This window comes from Cebidichthys violaceus, unplaced genomic scaffold (assembly GCF_023349555.1).
Source record: "Cebidichthys violaceus isolate CVI_PGR_0920_01 unplaced genomic scaffold, fCebVio1.0.p SCAF_44, whole genome shotgun sequence".
In the NCBI taxonomy this organism is placed as follows: domain Eukaryota; kingdom Metazoa; phylum Chordata; class Actinopteri; order Perciformes; family Stichaeidae; genus Cebidichthys; species Cebidichthys violaceus.
Window position 1 is genome coordinate 1,011,582 of NW_027176639.1, and position 20,382 is coordinate 1,031,963.

General features: G+C 47.0%; 1 protein-coding gene across 1 annotated transcript; it reads right to left on the reverse strand.

Moving 5' to 3' along the window:
• Window positions 1-3,007: 3,007 nt before the first annotated feature.
• On the reverse strand, window positions 3,008-20,306 carry nomo (nodal modulator). Its single transcript, XM_068728872.1, is given in 48 exon segments — window positions 3,008-3,913; window positions 4,176-4,268; window positions 4,437-4,556; window positions 4,748-4,849; window positions 4,965-5,075; window positions 5,890-5,973; window positions 6,094-6,235; window positions 6,349-6,476; window positions 6,594-6,707; window positions 6,835-6,961; window positions 7,149-7,308; window positions 7,513-7,595; window positions 8,306-8,527; window positions 8,635-8,730; window positions 8,830-8,893; window positions 9,073-9,160; window positions 9,267-9,403; window positions 10,049-10,180; window positions 10,298-10,439; window positions 10,807-10,984; window positions 11,076-11,226; window positions 11,357-11,462; window positions 11,583-11,672; window positions 12,168-12,305; window positions 12,420-12,572; window positions 12,816-12,888; window positions 13,003-13,109; window positions 13,196-13,296; window positions 13,397-13,442; window positions 13,524-13,613; window positions 14,223-14,381; window positions 14,383-14,463; window positions 15,491-15,685; window positions 15,785-15,863; window positions 15,967-16,122; window positions 16,229-16,359; window positions 16,441-16,624; window positions 16,738-16,835; window positions 16,929-17,043; window positions 17,205-17,350; window positions 17,490-17,672; window positions 17,832-17,979; window positions 18,057-18,202; window positions 18,285-18,370; window positions 18,468-18,623; window positions 18,743-18,891; window positions 18,985-19,246; window positions 20,184-20,306. Coding segments are annotated over 48 exon segments (6,000 nt in total). The 5' UTR covers window positions 20,200-20,306; the 3' UTR covers window positions 3,008-3,781.
• Between the last annotated feature and the right edge of the window lie 76 nt (window positions 20,307-20,382).

The following is a 20,382-nucleotide window of genomic DNA, read 5'->3' on the forward strand; positions in this document are numbered from 1 at the left end:
GCGGCTAATGTGAACGTGACTTCGACCCAGCCGATGAATGGGACGATGTTTCCATTTGCTCCGACGAGTTCAAGAACCTCGGCGGGGAGCTCAGAGAGATCAGAGAGCTTTACGTTTGGCAAATGTTCGTACTTCCATTTCTCATCCACCACGGTCACTTGAGAACCGGTGTCCAATTGAGCTCGAGTCAATTTGCCTTGAATGTAACAATCAATTAGAAACTTCTCTCCATAAAGCCCGACCACTTTATCAGCCTTAGTTGTTTTGGACTTTTTTAACTTTGCATCAACAATGGCGCGCATTAAATTGGTGCCAATGACACATCTGACATTTTTAACGACAATTATGTCGACCACAAACTCTATGTCTGAAGCTTCACAAGCTAGCTGGAAGGTGACGGTGACCATGCCCACACAGTTCATACGTTGGCCATCAAATGCTCGTAAAACTGTGCCTTGTGGTAATTTTTTGATTTGCACATTTGGCAAATGTTCCTTCATCCATTTGTCATCCACCATTGTGAATTCACACCCGCTGTCCCACAACGCTTCAGTGAGCTCGCCTTGAATGTAACATTCAACTAGATGTGCTCTCTCAGCCATTACTGGGACCAGGTTAACTTGTCCGGTGGGCCTCTGGCCATTTTCAGATGGAGGTGCATCGCTGACAATGTGACACTCACTTATTGTGTCCTTCAGCTCAGCCACTGATGACACCTTCTCTGGGGCTTCTGGTTCCACCATTGTAACTAGTGACTCAATGTGTTTAATGGTCATAACTCCTGTCTTCAGGTCTTGCTGGGAGGTGGTCTGACTTGTTCTTTGTGGTCGAGGTGAACTCAACATTTTCATCTTGGTTGTGAATTGTTTTAACATTATTATTACTTTAAGTCTGCTGAGGGGGTCTATGGGCCAGTCAATTCCCAGATCAAAGCCGATTTAGTGTGGCTTCGATCGCGTTCTATAACATGACGTCACAGGTCATATCAGAGCGTCCTTTGTAGGCGGAGCCTATCAGTGATTGGGAGCACCTGGCCAGTAACCCAGGGGTCTTTAGCACCCGCCTGCCGCAGTCCATGAGGAACCGGTCTGTTCCTCCAGCGCCATGGCGTCGTTTGTTGATTAATAAATGTACACCTTTGCGTTTAAAACCCCGCGTGTCTCCCGTTTTTAAATACATGAACCCAATAGAGAAGCTTAAATCACCATTCAATTGGCAGCCTGCACATTGACTACTGGTCGTTTTTTTATATTTCATATCAGCATTCTTTACACACACATAGGTAAGGTACCTTTTTGGATTCCACCGGGAGCGTTTCAGAAGCGGAGCGCTCGCGAGCGCGACCCGCGAAAATCGTGAGATTCCGCGATAATCTGCGTAACAACCACGGATGTATAAAGAGAATAACAAACACATAAAAGGTTACTTTACCTGTCCGACGATGAACTGCTGTTGATTTGTTCATATTTCCTTGTTTTTTGAGACATTTTTAAGCTTGGATATTGAATCTTTTCGCGGTCAACGCAAAATAGAAGAAGAAGAAGAAGAAGAAGAAGAAGAAGAAGAGAAGTGTAGAAGAAGAGCAACGACAGAACAAGCATGAACCCGACCCGTGGGCTCTCGCTCGCCCCCCTTAGTGAGGCAGAGGTACTGTTCGCCTCTGTGCTGTTTCACTGCGGTTTAATGTCAGATCAGCAACACTAAACATGTTCTATCAGGGACGAGCGGTCAAAGTAAAAAACAAATAATGCTAAGATAAAATAAATATTAATGTTTCTACTGATCTGTGCTATTAATGTAATTTCTGTATGATTCCAATCATTTCAAGCATTTTTATAATCAAAATCGATGAATTAGTGCATGTCCTGTTCAGAGGAGACAGTGAGCTGTTCCTCACCTCAGACTGTGAATCCCTCACTAACTGTTGAGCGCCTGTCTTTTGCTGTCTCATTGTTTGTCACCACTAATATCTGTAGACACTTTTATTATATGTCCTTTCTTTACATAGAATAGGTACAGTATTTCACTTCATTTTTCAAAGTTTTTTTTATTCATGGCCAATCACAAAATAAAATGTCTCCATAAAATGGATCGAACCGATCCAGATGTACATTGTCTATATATTATGATGTAGGAGGTAAAGGAGAATATACCAAGTTCCTCCTCAGTACTTCACCCAGTAGTGACAACCACTGCACCACTGGCCCTCCTGTAGGTCATTACAACCCTATCCAACACATGTTGAATGATCTGATGGACAGCAAAGAGACGCAGTGTGTTAGCTTACACTGCCCCCTAGAGGCAAACCATGAAACAGTCAAGTTCATTTCCTTCCAGTCAAACTTTATTCATTATCTCAACAAAAAAAACAAATGACAGTTACACCCCACCTCTTCACACCCCCCCCCCCATAACAAACTAATCAACTATCCCTAAATGTAGATTCATTGGAATATTGTTCAGCTCAGTGAATAGTCAGTGGCCTTCTCATCTTTCAGTTAAAGCCACATCTGAGAGCAGATTCATTGAACACAGAGTAATAATTGGGGTCCATAGTGTTCACAGTGCGTTACACAGCTCAGTGGTGAGACGATGACTTTATGAAATCACAATTCAGTCTCATCTGTTTAAGTTTAACTCAAGGTCATCACAGACCCTTTGTAGATATTGTAATTCATGTTTCCTTCTGTGGATGTCGGTCAAATAAACACAAATAAACACTTCTGAAGCATACAAACTAGGTTATCATTCACATCTGATTAGACATGTTAATAATAAATTAATCAACTATCTGTTATCTCCTATAGCCCCCCCCCACAGCAAAAAACTATATTTCTCCTCACATCGTATTCAAGCCCAAATTTCCAGCATCCCATCGACCACTTCACTGAAACTGACAGGAAGTCAATCTTGCGTCACACTTAACAGCTTCTGAAATACCACCAGAAGAGGAGTGCAGTACAGTAACTCGTGGGCGTTTACATTTAAGTAATACAACATGACCGACAACGATATTAAGCATTTATTAGCTTGTCAACGGCTTTGGCTGTCTCTCAAATCACAGTGGACATTCACACAATCCCACGTTTGTGATGGCGTTGAGAAGTCAGTTCAGTTCACGATCTACTGGGTCAAACAAAAGATCTGGAACTTGTGAAATGAAGTTTAAGAGAAATATATTTCTAAACATCTTTTAACTATGGAACCAGTAATACGAAAGAAATACTTCTGATCATTTCACAAGCTCAGAATCATATTGTTATTCAATTTCACAGTTCATTTAATTAAACTTTACATTTTAAATATCCAATACTGGAAGTTATTATTAGATCTTTCACGAATTCTGTATCGTCTGAATTGACCCAAATGACACGTGATCATCCACGGCGCCTCGCAGTCCTGATCTACGCTAGAACCGATATCAAAAGCATTCCAGTGCTTTAACAACACAAGCAGAAGATTGGAGTTGACCGAGATAAATTACAAAGGTATAAAAATGGCTCATATTCTATCACAAATATTAACAATTTTCTTAAACAAAGAGTTCTGGAGAAAACAACCTGTAAAATGTCAGCAATCAGTCCAGTGAACCTGAATGGCTGATGAGGCGGCGGCGGCGGCGGCGGCGGTAATGCGCGGTCGAGCGGTTCGCGTCGGGCTTCACTCTCCAAATCACATCTTAGTGCACTGAATAGTTCACACACGGTGCTCTGTGAGGCTGCCGGTGTGCCATTCGGTGTCCTGAGGAGAGGTCGGAGGTGAGCCGCGCTCGCGTCCTCATTCATGTACGTCTGGCCTTCGGTCTCTTCGCCTGACGTTTGGCTTCGTCCAGAGCGGCGCCGTCCCCGCTGACCTGGGCCATGCTCCTCACTCCCTGGATGCGGTTCACCACCTGTAACAGGAGGGGGATTACCTGCGGAACAGGTCCGCAAAAGATGATCAACAAACGCTTTTTGGATCAACGGTCTCATACTCGAAATATTAAGAAACTCTCTGAAAGGAACTACAAGAAATTGGACATTCTTCTTGGTGTTATAACAAATCGTAGGCCTGGGTCTGATGCAGCCAGACTCCAGAGAGCTTTATTCTAACTAAATACATTCAGAAATGTAACGGTTTAAGCAAGAAACGGTCTTTGAACACATTGCCTGCAGCAGGTGGAGGTGGATATGTACCTTCTCGTGGTTATACGCCGCTAACAGGAGCAGCAGAGTGAGGGGCAGAGCTATGTAGGAGCCCTGGGCCACGTCCTGGTCAGGCACTTTACGCTGTGGGAAAGCACACCAACACACGACCTGAGATCCACAACGATAGAAGAAACACGCCTGCACAGTTTCACCTCACCGCACGTTAGCAACCGGAGGTTCTCGCCGTTAAAAACGGCATCATTGAAGTATTCCGTCGGTTAAACCGTGGGCTACAAAGAAGCGTCTTACAGCGGGGTTGAAGGTGAGCGTGACGTGCTTGTGGTAGCCGTTGGAGGTGAAGGTGACCTGAGGCAGAGTGAAGTCGTACTGGGAGCGGGACAGCGTGGAGTACAGCATCAGCACATAGCTCTGCAGAAGGAAGACAAAGGAGACTTCAGACGCACGGTCTACAAGTAGTGAAAGACACAATAGTGTCAACGTTAAGGACACTTCTCACCACCCAGTAATGCAGACTAGAGAATCGGACTTTAGGTGTTAGGACTATGAGGAGAAGGTTTCAGTAGTTTGGGCTTTTGTGTTTCAATAGAGAGAGCAGATACCTCTCCGTCTCTGTCCAGAGGAGGGAAGTTGAAGAAGAGGGACTGTCCCAGAGAGACGGTGTTGATCGGGTTGTCCAGATTGTCACTTTTGTAAAGCTTCACCTGCACAAAGAAAGGAGAGTTAACAGTAATTAATGTTAATTCTGCACCTTCCTGCTACGTTAGAATTGCAGAAATGTATGTCAGGTAGGGATAACAAAAAGACAAGCAGTCCTACCGAGAGTGTTGCGAGATGTTCAGGGGACGTGTGGACGTTTCCACTGAGGTCAAACTGATTGATCTGCCTGAAGGCGATGATATTGACCCCTTCAATGTCACTGCTGTCGACCTGAAGGGGAACACGGAGCTTAATGGACCGATGCAACCTTCTCGCTCTAAACGTGACCCGTGGACGAGTCTTTGTACAAGTCGCTCGGTGCGACGATGACAGAGAATCAAGTGGAATTAAAGGCGTCTCCAGCCTCGCCCGACAGATTAGGAAGCCTGCGCTTTTCAGACGAGCTAACATGATGAACCGAGAGGTTTAAAAAGTGCAACGGGATTACCGCTGCTTTTGTTCTGCGTATAGAACGGACCCATGTGATGAGGCTGCTGATACGTTCTGATCACAGGGTTCACACCGTTACTTTAACAATTATTAAAGTGTTCCACACGCTCCTATCTAGAGTTCAGTTCCACGTATAAAAGCAGAAACACGATGACGTTGAAAACGTGTCACTGTTTGGAGGATTAAGAGACACATTTAAGTAGAGGGTCAAAAATGTCTTAATGTCCATTTAGTAGCTGTTCATCATATCGCATGATATTCATCAGTAAAAGCAGAAACCCTGATGAACTTTGACGCTCAACGTTTCAGAGGTGAGAAGTCCTTTAAGTGCACACGAAAGATAAAAGTGAAAGTCTACTGCTCCGTGGCAATTGGGCAAAATCCATCTCCTGATGAAGACCGTGTGAAATAATCAGCTCCAGAACAGCTTCTGAATGGAACTCGTGGTGGAGTTGTTCTCCGTTTACCTCGTGACTAAAGATAAGATACTTGCTGCAGTGATGATAAGAGTTGTAAAAGTCTGAGGATTAAAACAGTCGTAATACAAACCTGCCGTGTGAAACAAGTGAAGCCTTTTAACGTCTTTGCGTCTCACCTCTATAGCGCGGTGCTGTGGTAAGGCCCTCTCTATGTGGTCGTTGCCTTCTGCTCGCAGCTGAATCAGATATTTGCAACTCGGCTGCGAGGAAACAATGCTTTCATTAAGTCATACGAGGAAACGATGCTTTCATTAAGTCATACGAGGTGCGCTGGAGATACAGTAAAAGTGCCGCTTCACGCTCTGTCCTAGCGTACTCACCAACAGACCCCTGAGTCTGAAGCGGCCCTCCTCATCGGTGACGGTGTCCTCGCTGTACAGGCTGCACTCTCCCTGCCCCAACGCCTCCACGGCTACGTCCCTCTCCGCATCCCCGCTCAGGGACTGCACCGCTCCGTAGCAGCTGAGGAACACAGCGCGAGACCACGACGGCGGTCAGATTCACGCGCTGCGGACATTTTAAATGGTACGATAGACCGGCGAAAAACAAACGGCACCAAAAGGACGTCTGCGTACCTGTAAGCGGTCTTAATGCCAGTTATGTCGATACTGAGGTTTTGACCTTCCTCCACCGTGATCATCTGGGACACCGGCTCAAAGCGAAACTCCTTCATCATGGGCTTAAAGTAATACTGACCAGGACTCTGAGGAGAGAAGAGCAGTGATTTCATCAACTGGAAAGCAGAAACATAGAAACATTAGCTAGAGCATCGCTGCACCACAGAAAGAAAGTAATAACGAATGAATCGTTGGATCCATACCAGGTTATTAAACGTCAGCAGGCCGGTGTCCTGAGTCAACAGATTGGAGCGAAACTGTCCTCCACTCAGAGACAGGAGGACACCTGATAGGGGAAGACCATCCTCCGATCTAATCTAAAGCACAGAGAGACAGTACAGGTTACAGATCTCAACGAGCGTCAGCTAAAAGTAGTGCAGATGTGAATGTGTGCTGAATACTGGGATGAAATATGGATGGGAGTCAGTGTTGGTCACATCGTACCTTGAAGGTGACGCCGGCCAGAGCGAACGCCTTGAAGTCTCCCTGGGTTCCCTCCACAGGACTGAGGACAAAACCTTCTTTACCGGCACTGATGTCGTACCGCCGGTCGCTGTGGAGCGGACCCACACTGAGGGAACAGAGGAGAGAACGGAGGGTAGGAACGCATGTCTTATACTGTGTGTCATGTGATTACAATACTCTCCCACACGCAAAACTAAAGGACAGACATGTTACAGTAACAGATAACAGTACAGCAAATATCACAGACTGCACAAACTGGTTGGTCTCTCAGGTACAGATTGTGGTTCTCAGACCTGTATGCTCCCATCTCATTGGTGGCCACAGTAATGAGTGGAGCAGCAGCTCCTCTTTCGGTGATGGAGATCTCAACTCCCTGCAGCTCTGGTGTCACCTTGCCCTCCAGGAAGAGACCTGCGCGACCGGCGATGTCCACCAGCCGACCCGGACACGACTCTGTCGAGAGAGAGAACTTACTTTTTAGGTCATAGAGGTAAGATGTTATTCATCTGTTCTTTCTCCACGTACAAGACTTAAGAAGCAGCTATGACAAGGAACACTAATAGACACAGCAGGTTTGTTAGACTACAGTGTGTGTGTGTGTGTGTGTGTGTGTGTGTGTGTGTGTGTGTGTGTGTGTGTGAGAGAGAAGGAACTTACCTCCAGTGATAGTGGCCTCTACCTCAGGAGGGTAGAAGAGCAGTTCCTTGGATGAAGGCGTCACTGTGATCTTCTCTCCAGCCCTGTACAGTCATACAGTCTAGATCACCTCACTGCGTCACCACATGGGTTCAAGACTAAGCAAGACTCCTAGACATGACGGCATTATTGCTAACAATAAGGTTGCAAAGTGATAGGAGCTCTGTTTAACTCCTTCCTGACGACGAGTGGCAGTAAACAAATGACTCCACGCTCTCCACTCGGGTCGAGATCTTGACCCTGACCCGTGCATCACCTGCAGCATTCCGCCCCTCTGTGAGGGACGAGAGACTGCATCAGGTGGAAGGCCTCCTGCTTGGAGAGGACCCTCTGGATCTGCTCAAAGAAGCTCTGGTTCCGTTGCCCACTGCAGGCAACATCGGGGATATGGTTCGGGAAGATTTGCATCCTTGAGCCATCGATGTGTGAGACCTCGCAGGGTGCAAGAGCTCCTCCCACAAGAATGGTAAAGAGAAACTGTTTCTTTCATGGTGAAGGGACAAGGGCTCAGACCCAGTCTCATGCCCTTTGCAGGATTTACTCCATTACTTGAAGCTGGCCGGGCTGTTTCAATCTTATTGGTTGTGGCCTCTACATCTGCAAACTATGGCCGTGTTGGTGTACGGTCAGTTGGTGACAGTTTTAGCACTGCTGTATTTAGAGCAATCTACCATCACTGAGCAATGCTATAAGACAGTGAGCCCTAGTGAAGACCAAAGAGTATAAACTGAAACCAAAAGGCAGTACAACTGACCTGGCCCAGTAGGAGAACTCGTAGTGGAAGGGGCCGGTCAGTTCGTCAGCCTTCTCCTGGATAGGAGGGCTATCGTCTCTGGCGCCGCCGTCCTCCTCGGCAGCGCGGCGCTCTCGCTCCTGACGGCGCAGCTGAATCTCTTGCAGCTGCTGCTCCTGCCTCTGCTCCTCCAGGCTCCGCAGGGGACCCAGAACCAGCGCCGGCTCACTCTCGATGGACGATCTGACCGAGGGGAGGGAGGGGAAACAAAAACACGTGAGCTGGACATTCGCAGAAGGATGACCGGCAGCTAATATTAGCACACAGGGTCTGCAGCGTAAAGTCATTACTTGATAGTCACTGTGACGTCGAGGAGCTTGTCGGTGGTGATGAGCCCAGTCATGTGATGCCGCACGGCGGTGAGGGTCAGGATGCTGGGGGCCGAGCTGTTGGACACAGGTTAACGATATAGACGCCTGGTGGAGCTGCATGGGAGAGCGCTCCTTTAAAGCATGAATGAATGGAAACAGCGTCTCAATACTTACGTATCGTAGGTGTAGAAGTCCTGCTCAAACTGGTGGCAAGAGCGAGGGGTGACTTTGTAAACACCTGGACAAGCAGTTGTTCGTTGATTAATGACTTTGCTCCAGTTTTAAAGGCCTTTTGGCTCAAAACACCGTACTGTAACTATGCACAAGGGAACACTTGGTCCACTGGTATAGTCATGTTCTTCATATGCTAATTCATGCTATGTTTAGCTAACGAGCGGTCGGGTGAATGAACCTCACCGGGCTTGGAGAGGCAGAAGCGGTTCACTCCTTTAGAGAGGTTGTACACGCCGACGTTCTCGGGTTTGCTGCCATCTTGGAAGAACTCCTGCGCAGTAAAAACACGTTCAGTTAGAATTCACACACACACACACACACACACACACACACACACACACACACACACACACACACACACGGTACTGATTACTCACCAAAGTAATGGCATGGGAGAGGGAGCAGCGCAGGATGTAGCCAATCTGTCTGAACTCCACCCCCAAAACATCCGAGTCCAGAACCTCCACCTCCATAGACTTGTGCTTCCAGCACCACTCCTCGTGAGGAATACTCACTGGCGGGCGCAAGAGAACACAAACAAATAATCAAAAGTCACATGACAGATGTGAACGTCTGTAGAAAAGTGATCACGTCGGGTCGAGGCTCATCTTATCATCATCATAACATCAAAGTAAAGTTCTTTCACTGCTTGGGCCTGGCAACAACACAAGCTGAGCAAACATCCCTTAAAAGATGCTGTGTGTGCAGACAGCCAGCAGGCCCACCAAACAGATGACTGTGTGTGTATTGAATTGTGTGTATTGGGGAGATGGATGCGGCAGCAGAAGGTACAGAACCACTGGTTGAATAATGGAGCTTCCTGAAAGCTGGTGCTAAACATCAATTATGACCGGAGGCTGTTAATTACTAATTTATTTCCCCACAATCCTTAGAGAGCAATTGGATTTCTGAACAGAAATATGAACAGGACAGAGGAGAACGGTTTATAAACAGTGATCGGGGTGATTTCTCTGGCGTGCTGACTTTGCATTCGTGCTCTCCTTAAATGTTGATTTACAGAACTACTCACAACCACCAGCTTCTAACTTCTTATTAACCCTGAATGAAAACAGGTCGTTGCAAGGAATAAAAGACCAGAGATCACAATTATCTTTACTGCTGTTATTGAAGATGTTAAGCGTTATTAGCGAGTCCTGACCTTTGTATTTCCCCGGTAGAACGTCGTCAAAGGAGAAGCCGATGACGTCACTGCTGCCGGACAGAGCCACCGTCCTCCTCTCTCCCTGCCGACTCACCGGCTGCAGGGTCACCGACAGGTCGTCGCAGGACGCTGGAGGTCAATCGGAGCACAGGAGCTCAGTGAGAAGGTGTCGCACTTTTAACTAAGGGGTTGAAGCCACGTTTCTGACAAAGACTGTGTTCTAAATGTGAATGAACAGGTCCTCACCTAAACAGTGGACATTCCCAGAGACAGAGGCCATGAATTGGGTGAAAAGCAGGTCTGTGAGGGGCTGGTCCACGAGGGAGACCTCCAGGGCCTGAGGCTGCAGAGCGAGGCCCGCCTTCACCTCCAGCTCGGGGAGCGACACCTGAACACGGTGATGTATAACCAAAGTTACCATGTAGAGATCAAAGACTTTAATCCACCATGTAAGCACTGAAATCAGTTTATCTCTAGTATAGTAGTAATATATTAATATTGACTTATTCTGGATCGTTTCTGAATATCTGCGCAGGATTTGGACTGCTGCGCCTCCCTTAGTTTTTGATTAAGATTATTATCTTATATAAGTTTTATATATCTGAAAATCAAGCGTTGAAGGTATGCTTCTCGTTCATTATTAACTGAAACTGTGGGCCAATCAAATGTCGGTTTGGAGATGTTCTAGTCAAACTAAACCTCAAAGCGTTGCTCCTCAGCTCACGGCTCAATAAACTAGACGCTGCCGGTCTTACGTGGACACTGTAGTCTCCAGGTTTGGCCTGAAAGCAGAAGGCCCCCTGCGGGTCGGAGTCGATGGTCCTGCTGGAGGCCTTGTCTTGGCCTTGGTGCGTCAGAGTGACTTTGTAGCGGCCCTGCTGCTTCATGCCCTCGGGCAAGCGGCTGATGGAGATCTGGCCACACACACTGAACCTGGTGTGGGATCAAGTGGTTATATGAAAAAACCAAGCTGAGAATGTAAGAATTTGATTTCTTTGTGAAAGTGTATTGAGGACAGACGTACCCAGCTGTGATGACGTCAGGGAGTTGGGGAGTGTTGGGGGCGATCTTCACTGTGATGGGCTCAAAGAGCATGAGCTTCTTGCTGACGCGGATGGTGTACGTACCGGCCGTCATGTTCTCCAACCGATAAGAACCGTCCTCCTTGCTGACGACTGTTGAGGACAGAGCAGCAGAGTACGCTATGGTGTTAAAACCAGAGCACAAATGAGCAGTTCCACAAAATATTTACATGTTTTTGTTTGCTTTTAAAAGTAAAAGCATGGAGTCTTCCAGCACGGCTACCTCTGATCTGATTGTTGAGGGACACCGTGGCATCGGGGACGCCTTCCCCACCGACGCTGTTGAGAACTCGGCCGGTCACGGAGAAGCCCATGACACGGAAGATGGGCTGCGAGGAAAGAAACGGCGTTACATGACGACGAGCGATGCCGTGCACGAAATGTAGTCGCATTCACGAGATAATGACAAACACTAAACACGAGCATTGAGGCGTCGTTTTGTTCTTTACCTCCAGTTTCAAGCTGTTGTGTTCCACCTTGAAATTCATCCTAGAAGGAGCGACATCAAACGTGATCCTTTCTCCACGGTAGAAGGGCACCTTAAGAGAAGAGACGTCAAAACATCATGAGATCCAATTATGCCTGCCATGTTCCTGCAATACCCACAGTGATCATCTTACTATGTGGTAGTTTTTATGGGTAGTGGCGGAGTCTGCCGTGGCCGTGCAGGATTCAAGTGTAATTGTGGTTACAGCGTGATGTAATGCAGTCCTTCAACATGCTTATGTGGTACATTCAAATAATCTGTTATTCATCTGGTGATATATACAAATAAAGAATAAACAACTAAAACAAACAAACAGTCTAACCATGCACGAGGGATACACAGGGATGGAGGCATGCAGGTGATAAAGTGTAATACGTATACGTGCTGCTCTACTGCTCCTTCAAAATAAAAGGGAGACTCTGGGTGGCTTTTATTGCCACAGTAAAAGCTCTGTATTTGTCATTGAGGTTAGCATCTAAACGACTATATCTTTAAGTGAAATTAGAAAACGGCGACGGCCTTCTTCTGCTCTCTACAGAGAGCTTACCACGGTGTACTCGCCGCTGGCCAGCGAGGGGAAGGTGAAGGTCCCGTCTTCCCTGGACAGAGCGCTGCACAGGTAGACCAGGGAGCTGTCCCCGGAATCCGCCCCCTCCACCGGAGATGTGTTGCAGCCACCAACGTCCTGAACACGCACAGAAACAAATGTGGAGCAGCAACTTAGCGTTGTGGTTATAATTCATACAAAAAAATCATCTATTTTGACTCCTCGCGGTTTCTAAAAATATGAAATAATGACCTCTTTCTTGACCGTGGCCGAGTACAGCAGGAAGGTGACCTCTTTCATGGGCTCTCCGTCACTGCGGACCTCTCCCGACGCATCGTAGCCTCCGACCAGCAGATGGTCGACAGCCGGGGCGTTGGCGTTGGAAACGAGCACCGAGGTGGTGCTCTGTGGGAAGACGAGAGAAAGGTCACCGTGGAAGTCACAGCGAGGATGGGATGAAATCAAAAAGGCCGCTGACACCGTGCATCCTTCACAGTATCAGTGGCACTGCACGGATGAAGAAGTGCCACACTGTGGTACCCAGCAGCGTGTCCATTTCTTTATTTATTATTTGACAGTGCGTAGGCATCGGCGACATCGCATACGAGACATTCATGTTTCTATATTATGGTCTGCACGTGTACCGACCTGCTCCAGAGTCCAGGAGGGATGAGCGGCTGTGATGTCATAGTTTCCAGGCAGTACTTTTAGAAAGGTATACCTGTTTTAAGAAGACCAGGAGGAAAAGGAAAGCGATTGAAATAGCAAACATTTTAAGAGAGGCGTGTTTACTGCAGAAGAAGCCGTGTGAAGCCTCAAACAGAGAGACACTCACTTTCCTCCAGGCTGTGTGACGACACTCTGAAGTCTCTCCTCGGTTCCCGCTCGGGTCAGTTTGACTTCCACGCCAGCCGGACCCAGGAGATGGCCTTTACTCAGCACCTGAAGGTGTGCAGATAAGCTTTTTAGGGCGTTCAGGACAAAACCGTTTCCATCAATTGAGGCACGAAATCCCGCAGACGTCTCACCGTTCCTGAGACCGAGAAGCCGGTGAAAACAAAGTTGATGTCTTCCTCTTTTGTACAGATGTCACTCACTCCATCCACATGGAGGTCGACGCTGGTCGGCTCTGGTGAGAGTTAGGACCCAGATGAAGCAAGAACACACATGATGCAAAGGACCGCGATGCATTTCGTGAACAACAGCCGGCTTAAATGATATAATCTTACCAAAGCTCCAGCCAAGAGGCGGCTCAATCTTCAAGACAAAGTCTCCCTGTGTGAGAGAGACAAGTCTGTAGATTACAATCATAAGCAGCGGAAAACAACAAAGTTCTCAACGGAGTGAATCTCCTACCTTGTCATAGAGAGGGATCATGAAGTAGCCATTGATCGGAGCACAATCCGTTTGATACTTCAAGGAACCTTGTTTGGTGTACAGTTTGATCTGACCACGAAAGCAGACAGAAAATGATCATTTAATCATTTTAATTAATAAACATGAGCTGCTCTGGCAGGGGTACGGTCTCATCGCTTTACTACTACGCTGATTGGCTAATTGGTTGAGTAATTAGTATCGGCTGTCATTCACAGACGGACCAGTCTATCTGGGATTTACTTAATGTCGCTAATTAGCCAAATGGCTAATCCTATGGCGCCTGTGAATGAGCGAGGATTAGGACCGTTAGCTAGCACTTATCGTATTCCTCAACAGACGGGTGCAAGGGTGAACAGCGTTTAACACAAATAACGTACAACAGTAACGTAATATATGACAACATAATAAGGTTTACAGTCAACCGTGACCGCGTAGAGAAAACACCCGCAGCAGCAAACTAGCAGATAGCTACACTGACGTAAAAACGTCACATACGTTGTCTCAATGTTGTGTTTGCTAGCAAGAGGAAGCAGACGTTCAGGTAAAGCAAACTGCCGTTGGTGGTCATTTCATTCAAACTGCCGGTCGACCTGGCTAACCTTTAGCTCACTACGATGAAGCGGCTAACTGTTAGCTAGCAGCTAGCAGCTAGCGAGCCGGGAGGGTCCGCACTCTCACCTCGATCAGGGAGTAATTGATCTCAACGTCGGACTTCACGAACCCTCCGCACGCGACCACTATGTCATCGGAGGACACGGTGGAGAACTGGGAATACGTGATGCAGAATAACAGCCAAAGGGCTCCCACGTCTGCCCGGATCGTAATTCTCAACATTTTCTTTTTTTTTTTTTTTAGCTGACTGATCTCTCGATGAGCCGAGCAACAGCACGCTGCCTCCGGTTCCGTAGCAGCTGAGTCGCTGTCATTGTCAGAGCACAGCGCCGGGCAGCAGCGCCCCCTGCTGGCTGGGAGGTAGTACAGCAACGAGGCCGTGAAAAAAAAAAAAAGTGAAAATTGTTTTTGACAAATTTTTGAGCATTTATTGTCCAGCCACCACAGTTATACAAAATGCGTCATAATAAAGTAAAACAGCACTTATTCCAACAAATCTGACCCAAATAGTGTTTTTTACAAACCCACATCCACCGTGTAAAAGAGAGCAACAGAAATGGTCAGTTTGAGTTCCACTATTAAATGAACCGCTTACAGAGAAGCAGACAAGATTCAAAAGTTCAAACTTAAATAATTCAGTGATCGACAGTTTTCAAGGACTGTTGCAAAAGTCAGAACATTTGATTTGATACAGAACCGTGTGTGTGTGTGTGTGTGTGTGTGTGTGTGTGTGTGTGTGTGTGTGTGTGTGTGTGTGTGTGTGTGTTTTGTCGTTAAGACTCTTGTAAATGATGTAGACTTTATATTCAGTCATAGTGATGGTTAAACGGAGACATGATTACAGATTAGTATTTTGAAATACATTTGTTCTTTGCATTGTTATACACCCACAGTGTTTTTGACAGTGGTAAAAACACAAAAGACGCACCATGAACAGACTGCAATGTCAACACAAACGGTTATAAAAGTAAGAAAACATTAGTGTTAATACATTTAAAGTGCATACAATTCAGAAAGATTTTTTCAAACTCCAGTGGTTATAGTAATGCAGGTCCTTCTCAGAAGGAAAAGACGCACACCGCAACACAAAAACACCACAAAACATCTGAGTAGCAATGATCAATGTGGTTCAAAAATACTTTAACGTTGTGGCCTCCTAATAGTTTCATGATAATCAGATTGTCAACAAAAGAACACAGAAAAAAAACCACACAAACGTAAGCCGGTCTATATGACAGCTCACCTCATTTGAGATATTAATTTGGTTTTAAAATCCGGTCCGTCTGTCCAGTCTCTGCTTCTCGGTGTGTGCCGTCAGTGCCGCTGCCTCACACGTGTGTGGAGGAGTCGTGATGCGAGTGTGCCAGAAACACACCTTCATTGAAGTTGTTGGAGAAGCTGGTGTGATAGCTGGGGCTGCTCCTGCTGCTGCTCCTGCGCGGCTGGGATTTGGGCACCGGCGATGTGATCGCCGAGAGCCTCTGGGCCTGGCACAGCTTCTGGATCAAGAAGCGCTTGTCACGGCCGTCCTGGGAAAACAAAAAAAAAAAACAAACACAGAAAGTAGATCCCAATTGGTCAATGTATGATTAAGAAAAGAGAAATAATAGAAGGTGAAATAGACCTACCATAGCTAGCTGCTCCCTCAGCTGGTTAATGACTCTCTTGTGAGCTCCAGCTAGTGCGATCACATAAAACATGGCCAAGCTGCACGGGGAAATGAAAAGGGGTGAAGAATTACAACCGAGGAGAGAAAACACCGGCCGTCATCAACAGTTCAAATGCTGGAATGCCGGACGGACACGCGTACCACGAGACGACAAAGAAGGACACGGCGAAGGCCTCCGACGAGAGAGCGAAGAGGAGCGTTTTGATTCCGTGAGGAAGCTCGGACACCGTCGTCGGCAGCGCCTCCCACGACGTGTTGTAGTTGACGAACGGTCCACAGGCCCGGGAAGAGTTGATTCTGTGCGACAACAAACGGCAGAATGAGACACATGTGGGCGGTGGCAATGAGCGACGCTTCGCTTGTTCTGTCGGTGGATCGTGGTTATTAAGAGTGCATCACTCACTGCGCCACACTAAAAGTGACGGGCAGACAGGCCAGAGCCAGGCCGATCAGCAGCACGGCCAGGAAGAAGAAGTTGGAGCTGGAAGCTCGGAACGGACGCGTGGCCGGACGGCAGTTTGTCATCAATGAGACCTAAAGCGCAGAGCGGAGACAACATCACAAACTCTGATGCTGATCCGTGTAAAAATACGAAAATGTTTGATATAGAGCTACCTTTTTGATGTAGAAGATAAAGAAGTATTTAATAGTGCAGATGGCCGGCAGGATGGGGCTGTAGAAGGTGCCGATCCAGCAGATGGTCTGACCGTAGACGATCTCCAGCACATTCTGAGGAATGGCAAACTCCTGCTGGCCCCACCACTTAGCCAGGCCGCAGTCACAGTAATTCACTATCAGCCTGAGGAGCAACACAAGGACCCGGTTACAAAAGAGACCTCCACCTCAACGCATCACCAGAGGACAGGAAGAGACAACGACGTCTACAGTTCCTTCTTTAAGATGAGAACTCACTTTCTGGGAAACTCCACAAAGATGGTGACTGCGACGATGATGATGAAGTCAAAGATGGTGAGTTTGTACATCTCCTGGCCCACACGGGTCTCCCAACACTGTGGACAACAAGGAGACGGGTCAACAAAGAGTTTACTTTGAACACAGCACCAGAACGTTGTGGGGAGCTATTCCAGAGACCCTGTACTTACAGAGTAAAGCTCGTGGTTATAGCCACAAACGCAGGGCTCGTTTTTACATCTAGTGATCTGAGACCAGAGAGAGAAGAGCAAAACCCCGATACTGGTCAACCGCATGAAGACACACCTGCGAAGGAAGAGGAAGAAACAAGACAGAACGTCATTACCGACGGTACCAACTACATGTTTTAATTCCTCTTTTAATGGCAAAATATGCCACGTGTCTCCTCATGCCATCACTCTTCCAGTACAGCTCTAGCAGTAAGACACGGGAGAAGCCCGCTGTACCTCATCAACGTGAAGCGGATCTCGAAGGCAGGCGAGTAGTCCTCGTAATTGATGATGACGGAGAAGAGGAGGGGCGTGATGAAGTTGGCCAACGTGATAACTATCGAGGGCAGGTACTCATAGATGAGATCCACTATGAAATTCTCCTGCAAGCAAGCAAAAAGTGTCGATGAAATCGTGGTAAAATGCGGTTTCGAGCGCTCTGAAGGAAGGTTCTAGCGGCGGCGAGGAGTTACTCGGAGAGAAGGATGATAATGATAAAAGACATCAGCAACATGTCCTCACCTTTATCTTATCCATCTGTACTTTCTGGGAGAAGATGGTGGCTAAATAGATGCTGTAGAAGCAACTGGCCAGGATGCCGATGACGAAAAGGTTGAGAATGAGGCGGATCAGGTAGATCCGACATTTCTCCTTACGGGTGCGATCTGCTATTTTCTGTTTGATCCTCTCCTCCTCCAAATCCGTCTGGGGAGAGAAGAAGATTGTGCAATTTTAGAACGAGGCCGACGGGCGAAGATTAAACATTTGCAACAAACAACTCAATTCTATATCATATTCAGGTTTACATTGTACTCTTGAGCATGTCCCACCAAACATCTCGTCCGATAGAAACGAGCCACTGACCCTGAGCTCGTAGAGCAAACTGCTCCTCTTCAGCCTCACTGCGTTCTCGTTGGTGATGCAGAAGTCCCAGCCGGCGAAAATCTTGTTGCAGAAGCTCTGAAAGCGATCCTCATCCTGAATCAGGTTACGTTTGAATCCCGTGGCGGACCTTGAAGAAATTCAAAGTGTGTTAACATTTCCAGAAACTTCCAGGTCATTCCTAATGAGCTTCGTCTTTTTTTGTACCTTTTAACTATCCAGATGAGGCTGAGGAACAGGTAGGCTAGAGTGGCCAGCAGGTAGGCCAGCGGCAGGTTGTAAGTGGCCTTTGAAAAGTGTATTTTGTCCACTTTGTAGTAGCCGTAGAACAGATAGGTCTGCTCCAGAAAGCCCTGCAGAAGAAGCACAACAGGTGAGCGAAGAAACCAAATGCAACACTTTGTTTTGTTTGTCCGCCCAGAAGAAGTGACTTACTCCCCCGGACAGCAGATCAGTAATGTGCTCATGAAAGATGACCAGACCTCTCCGGGCGCTGCTTGGATAAACACTGCACAAACCTCCTGCAGTGAAACACAGAAGAACAAACAACAACAAGCTTAAGACCACGCAACGCCTGGTTTACGCTCAAAGCTGAAGCAAGCCAGCGTCCGCTCTCACCGTCACTCTGGCTGTAGGTGATATTTCCTGACGCGCTCGGGGCTATGATGATGGGCAACATGACGAAGCTGAACATGAGCAAGAAGATGATCAGGTTGAGCATGACCAGGAAGCGCAGGAAGGAGAAGTAGGACAGGATGCCTGTGCCGAACATCCCTATTGAGGGTGAAGGAGAACGGAGGGAGAGATGAACTACGTCAGAGGAAAAGTGCATTTACTCATGGAATCAATGAATGCCTCTGAGGCTCAGGACAGTCTCTCTCTGTCTCTCTCACCCTCGATCACGTGGATGTCTCCCCTCCAGAGCTTCAGGGAGCTCAGCCACTCGTGGGCATCGTCCCTCAGCCTCCTCAGATACCTGCAGGTGCTTAGCCTCAACTGTCCCAAACGGCTGAGCTCGCGATTCTCCTCCAAGCGCTGTGTTCTAACAGTCAAACACATCAGGTTTGTTGAGAGGTTTGCCGACATAATACTTCTTAAACATAGCAAACACTATAAATAGTAATGGGTCTCGTACTTGTCTCTGCGTTTCTCGGCCATGGTCTTGGGTAGTTCCCTTACGGGTCTCTCAGCCATCTGACTCTTCTGTTTCTCCTCATTTCTGCGGACGGTGCTCAGGCCCCACTTCCCGCTGCCGGAGGAGCCGAGTCTCGCTCTGGAGCTGTTCCTTCGCTTGGAGCCGACGGCCGACGACTTCCTGCGGTACAGCAGGGACTGGTAGCTGGGGAGCTGGTCCAACAGCGGGTTACTGACTCTCCCGCTGTGGTCGGTGTAGAACACTGAGAACATGTAAATACAGAGGATGAGATATTATCATGTGTGAGGCTGCAAGTCTGACAACAACAACTCTCCAACAGCTAGGATGCGATTAACATTGTGAAACGTGATAATCTTTCACCGGGAAATTATAGTTATGGTGACAATGTTCCAAGAACAAGACAAGGAAAGAAACACAGCTGCCAACATCTGTGTGTGCAATTCACTCATTCACTCATCGTTCATGTGTTCAAATGACTTAAAGGGTACTTTTGAAGGAGCGTTCCCAATAAAAACAGTTGTGAATAATAATTGACATGTTGGGAGGTAGTTTTATGATTCTATATTCAATTATAACGTGTATGTTAATGTGTTGAGCGGGACTGATTACAGCTGAGTTGTCAGATATCAGTGTTATTATATATATATATATATATATATATATATATATATATATATATGGATGGATGGATGGATGCTGGTTTAGCTTAGTTTTACTGTAATAAACAGATGTTTCACAGTGTTTAAAACGACAAGAGGAGTGTTTTTAAAGTGCTCGTCATCATCAGATCCCAGAGAGCAGCTTAAACCAGTTTAAAAGAGAAGAGTGACACTAGTACTGTGTCCGTATTAACACTGTGTTCATCCAGATACAGTTACAAGCTAACCAAGAAGCACAAATGCTAACACAGCGAGTTTTAATACGACAAAAAAAAAAAAGAGACGAAACCAAATGTAACGTTACTCCTTCAGCGCGGTGACGTGTGACCCTTCCTCAAACTCGTCACCAGCAGGTCGAAAGCCTGTTGCTATCTGTAGCTCTTACTCTTTTACGTCTGACGCTAACTAGCGGCATTAGCTGGTTAGCTAAACGCTGCGGGAACTTTTGAACTAACCGAGCTAACTTATTGACAATGACGTCACAGCTGCAAAACACGAGTAACTGACTTCCAACTGTACCTGAGTCGACCTCCATCGTGTCCCTTGACCGAGTCGAGTGTAAATAGCTATTTGTTGAATTGTATTAGTTCACGGTTGACCTGGGAGACTGGGAGTGGACTCTCCGCTGTGAGGAGCCTGACGTCCCAGAAACCACTTCCTGGATGTGGATCGTGTGGATCCAGGAGCCGCTCAGACCTCAAACTCTCTAAACTCCTTT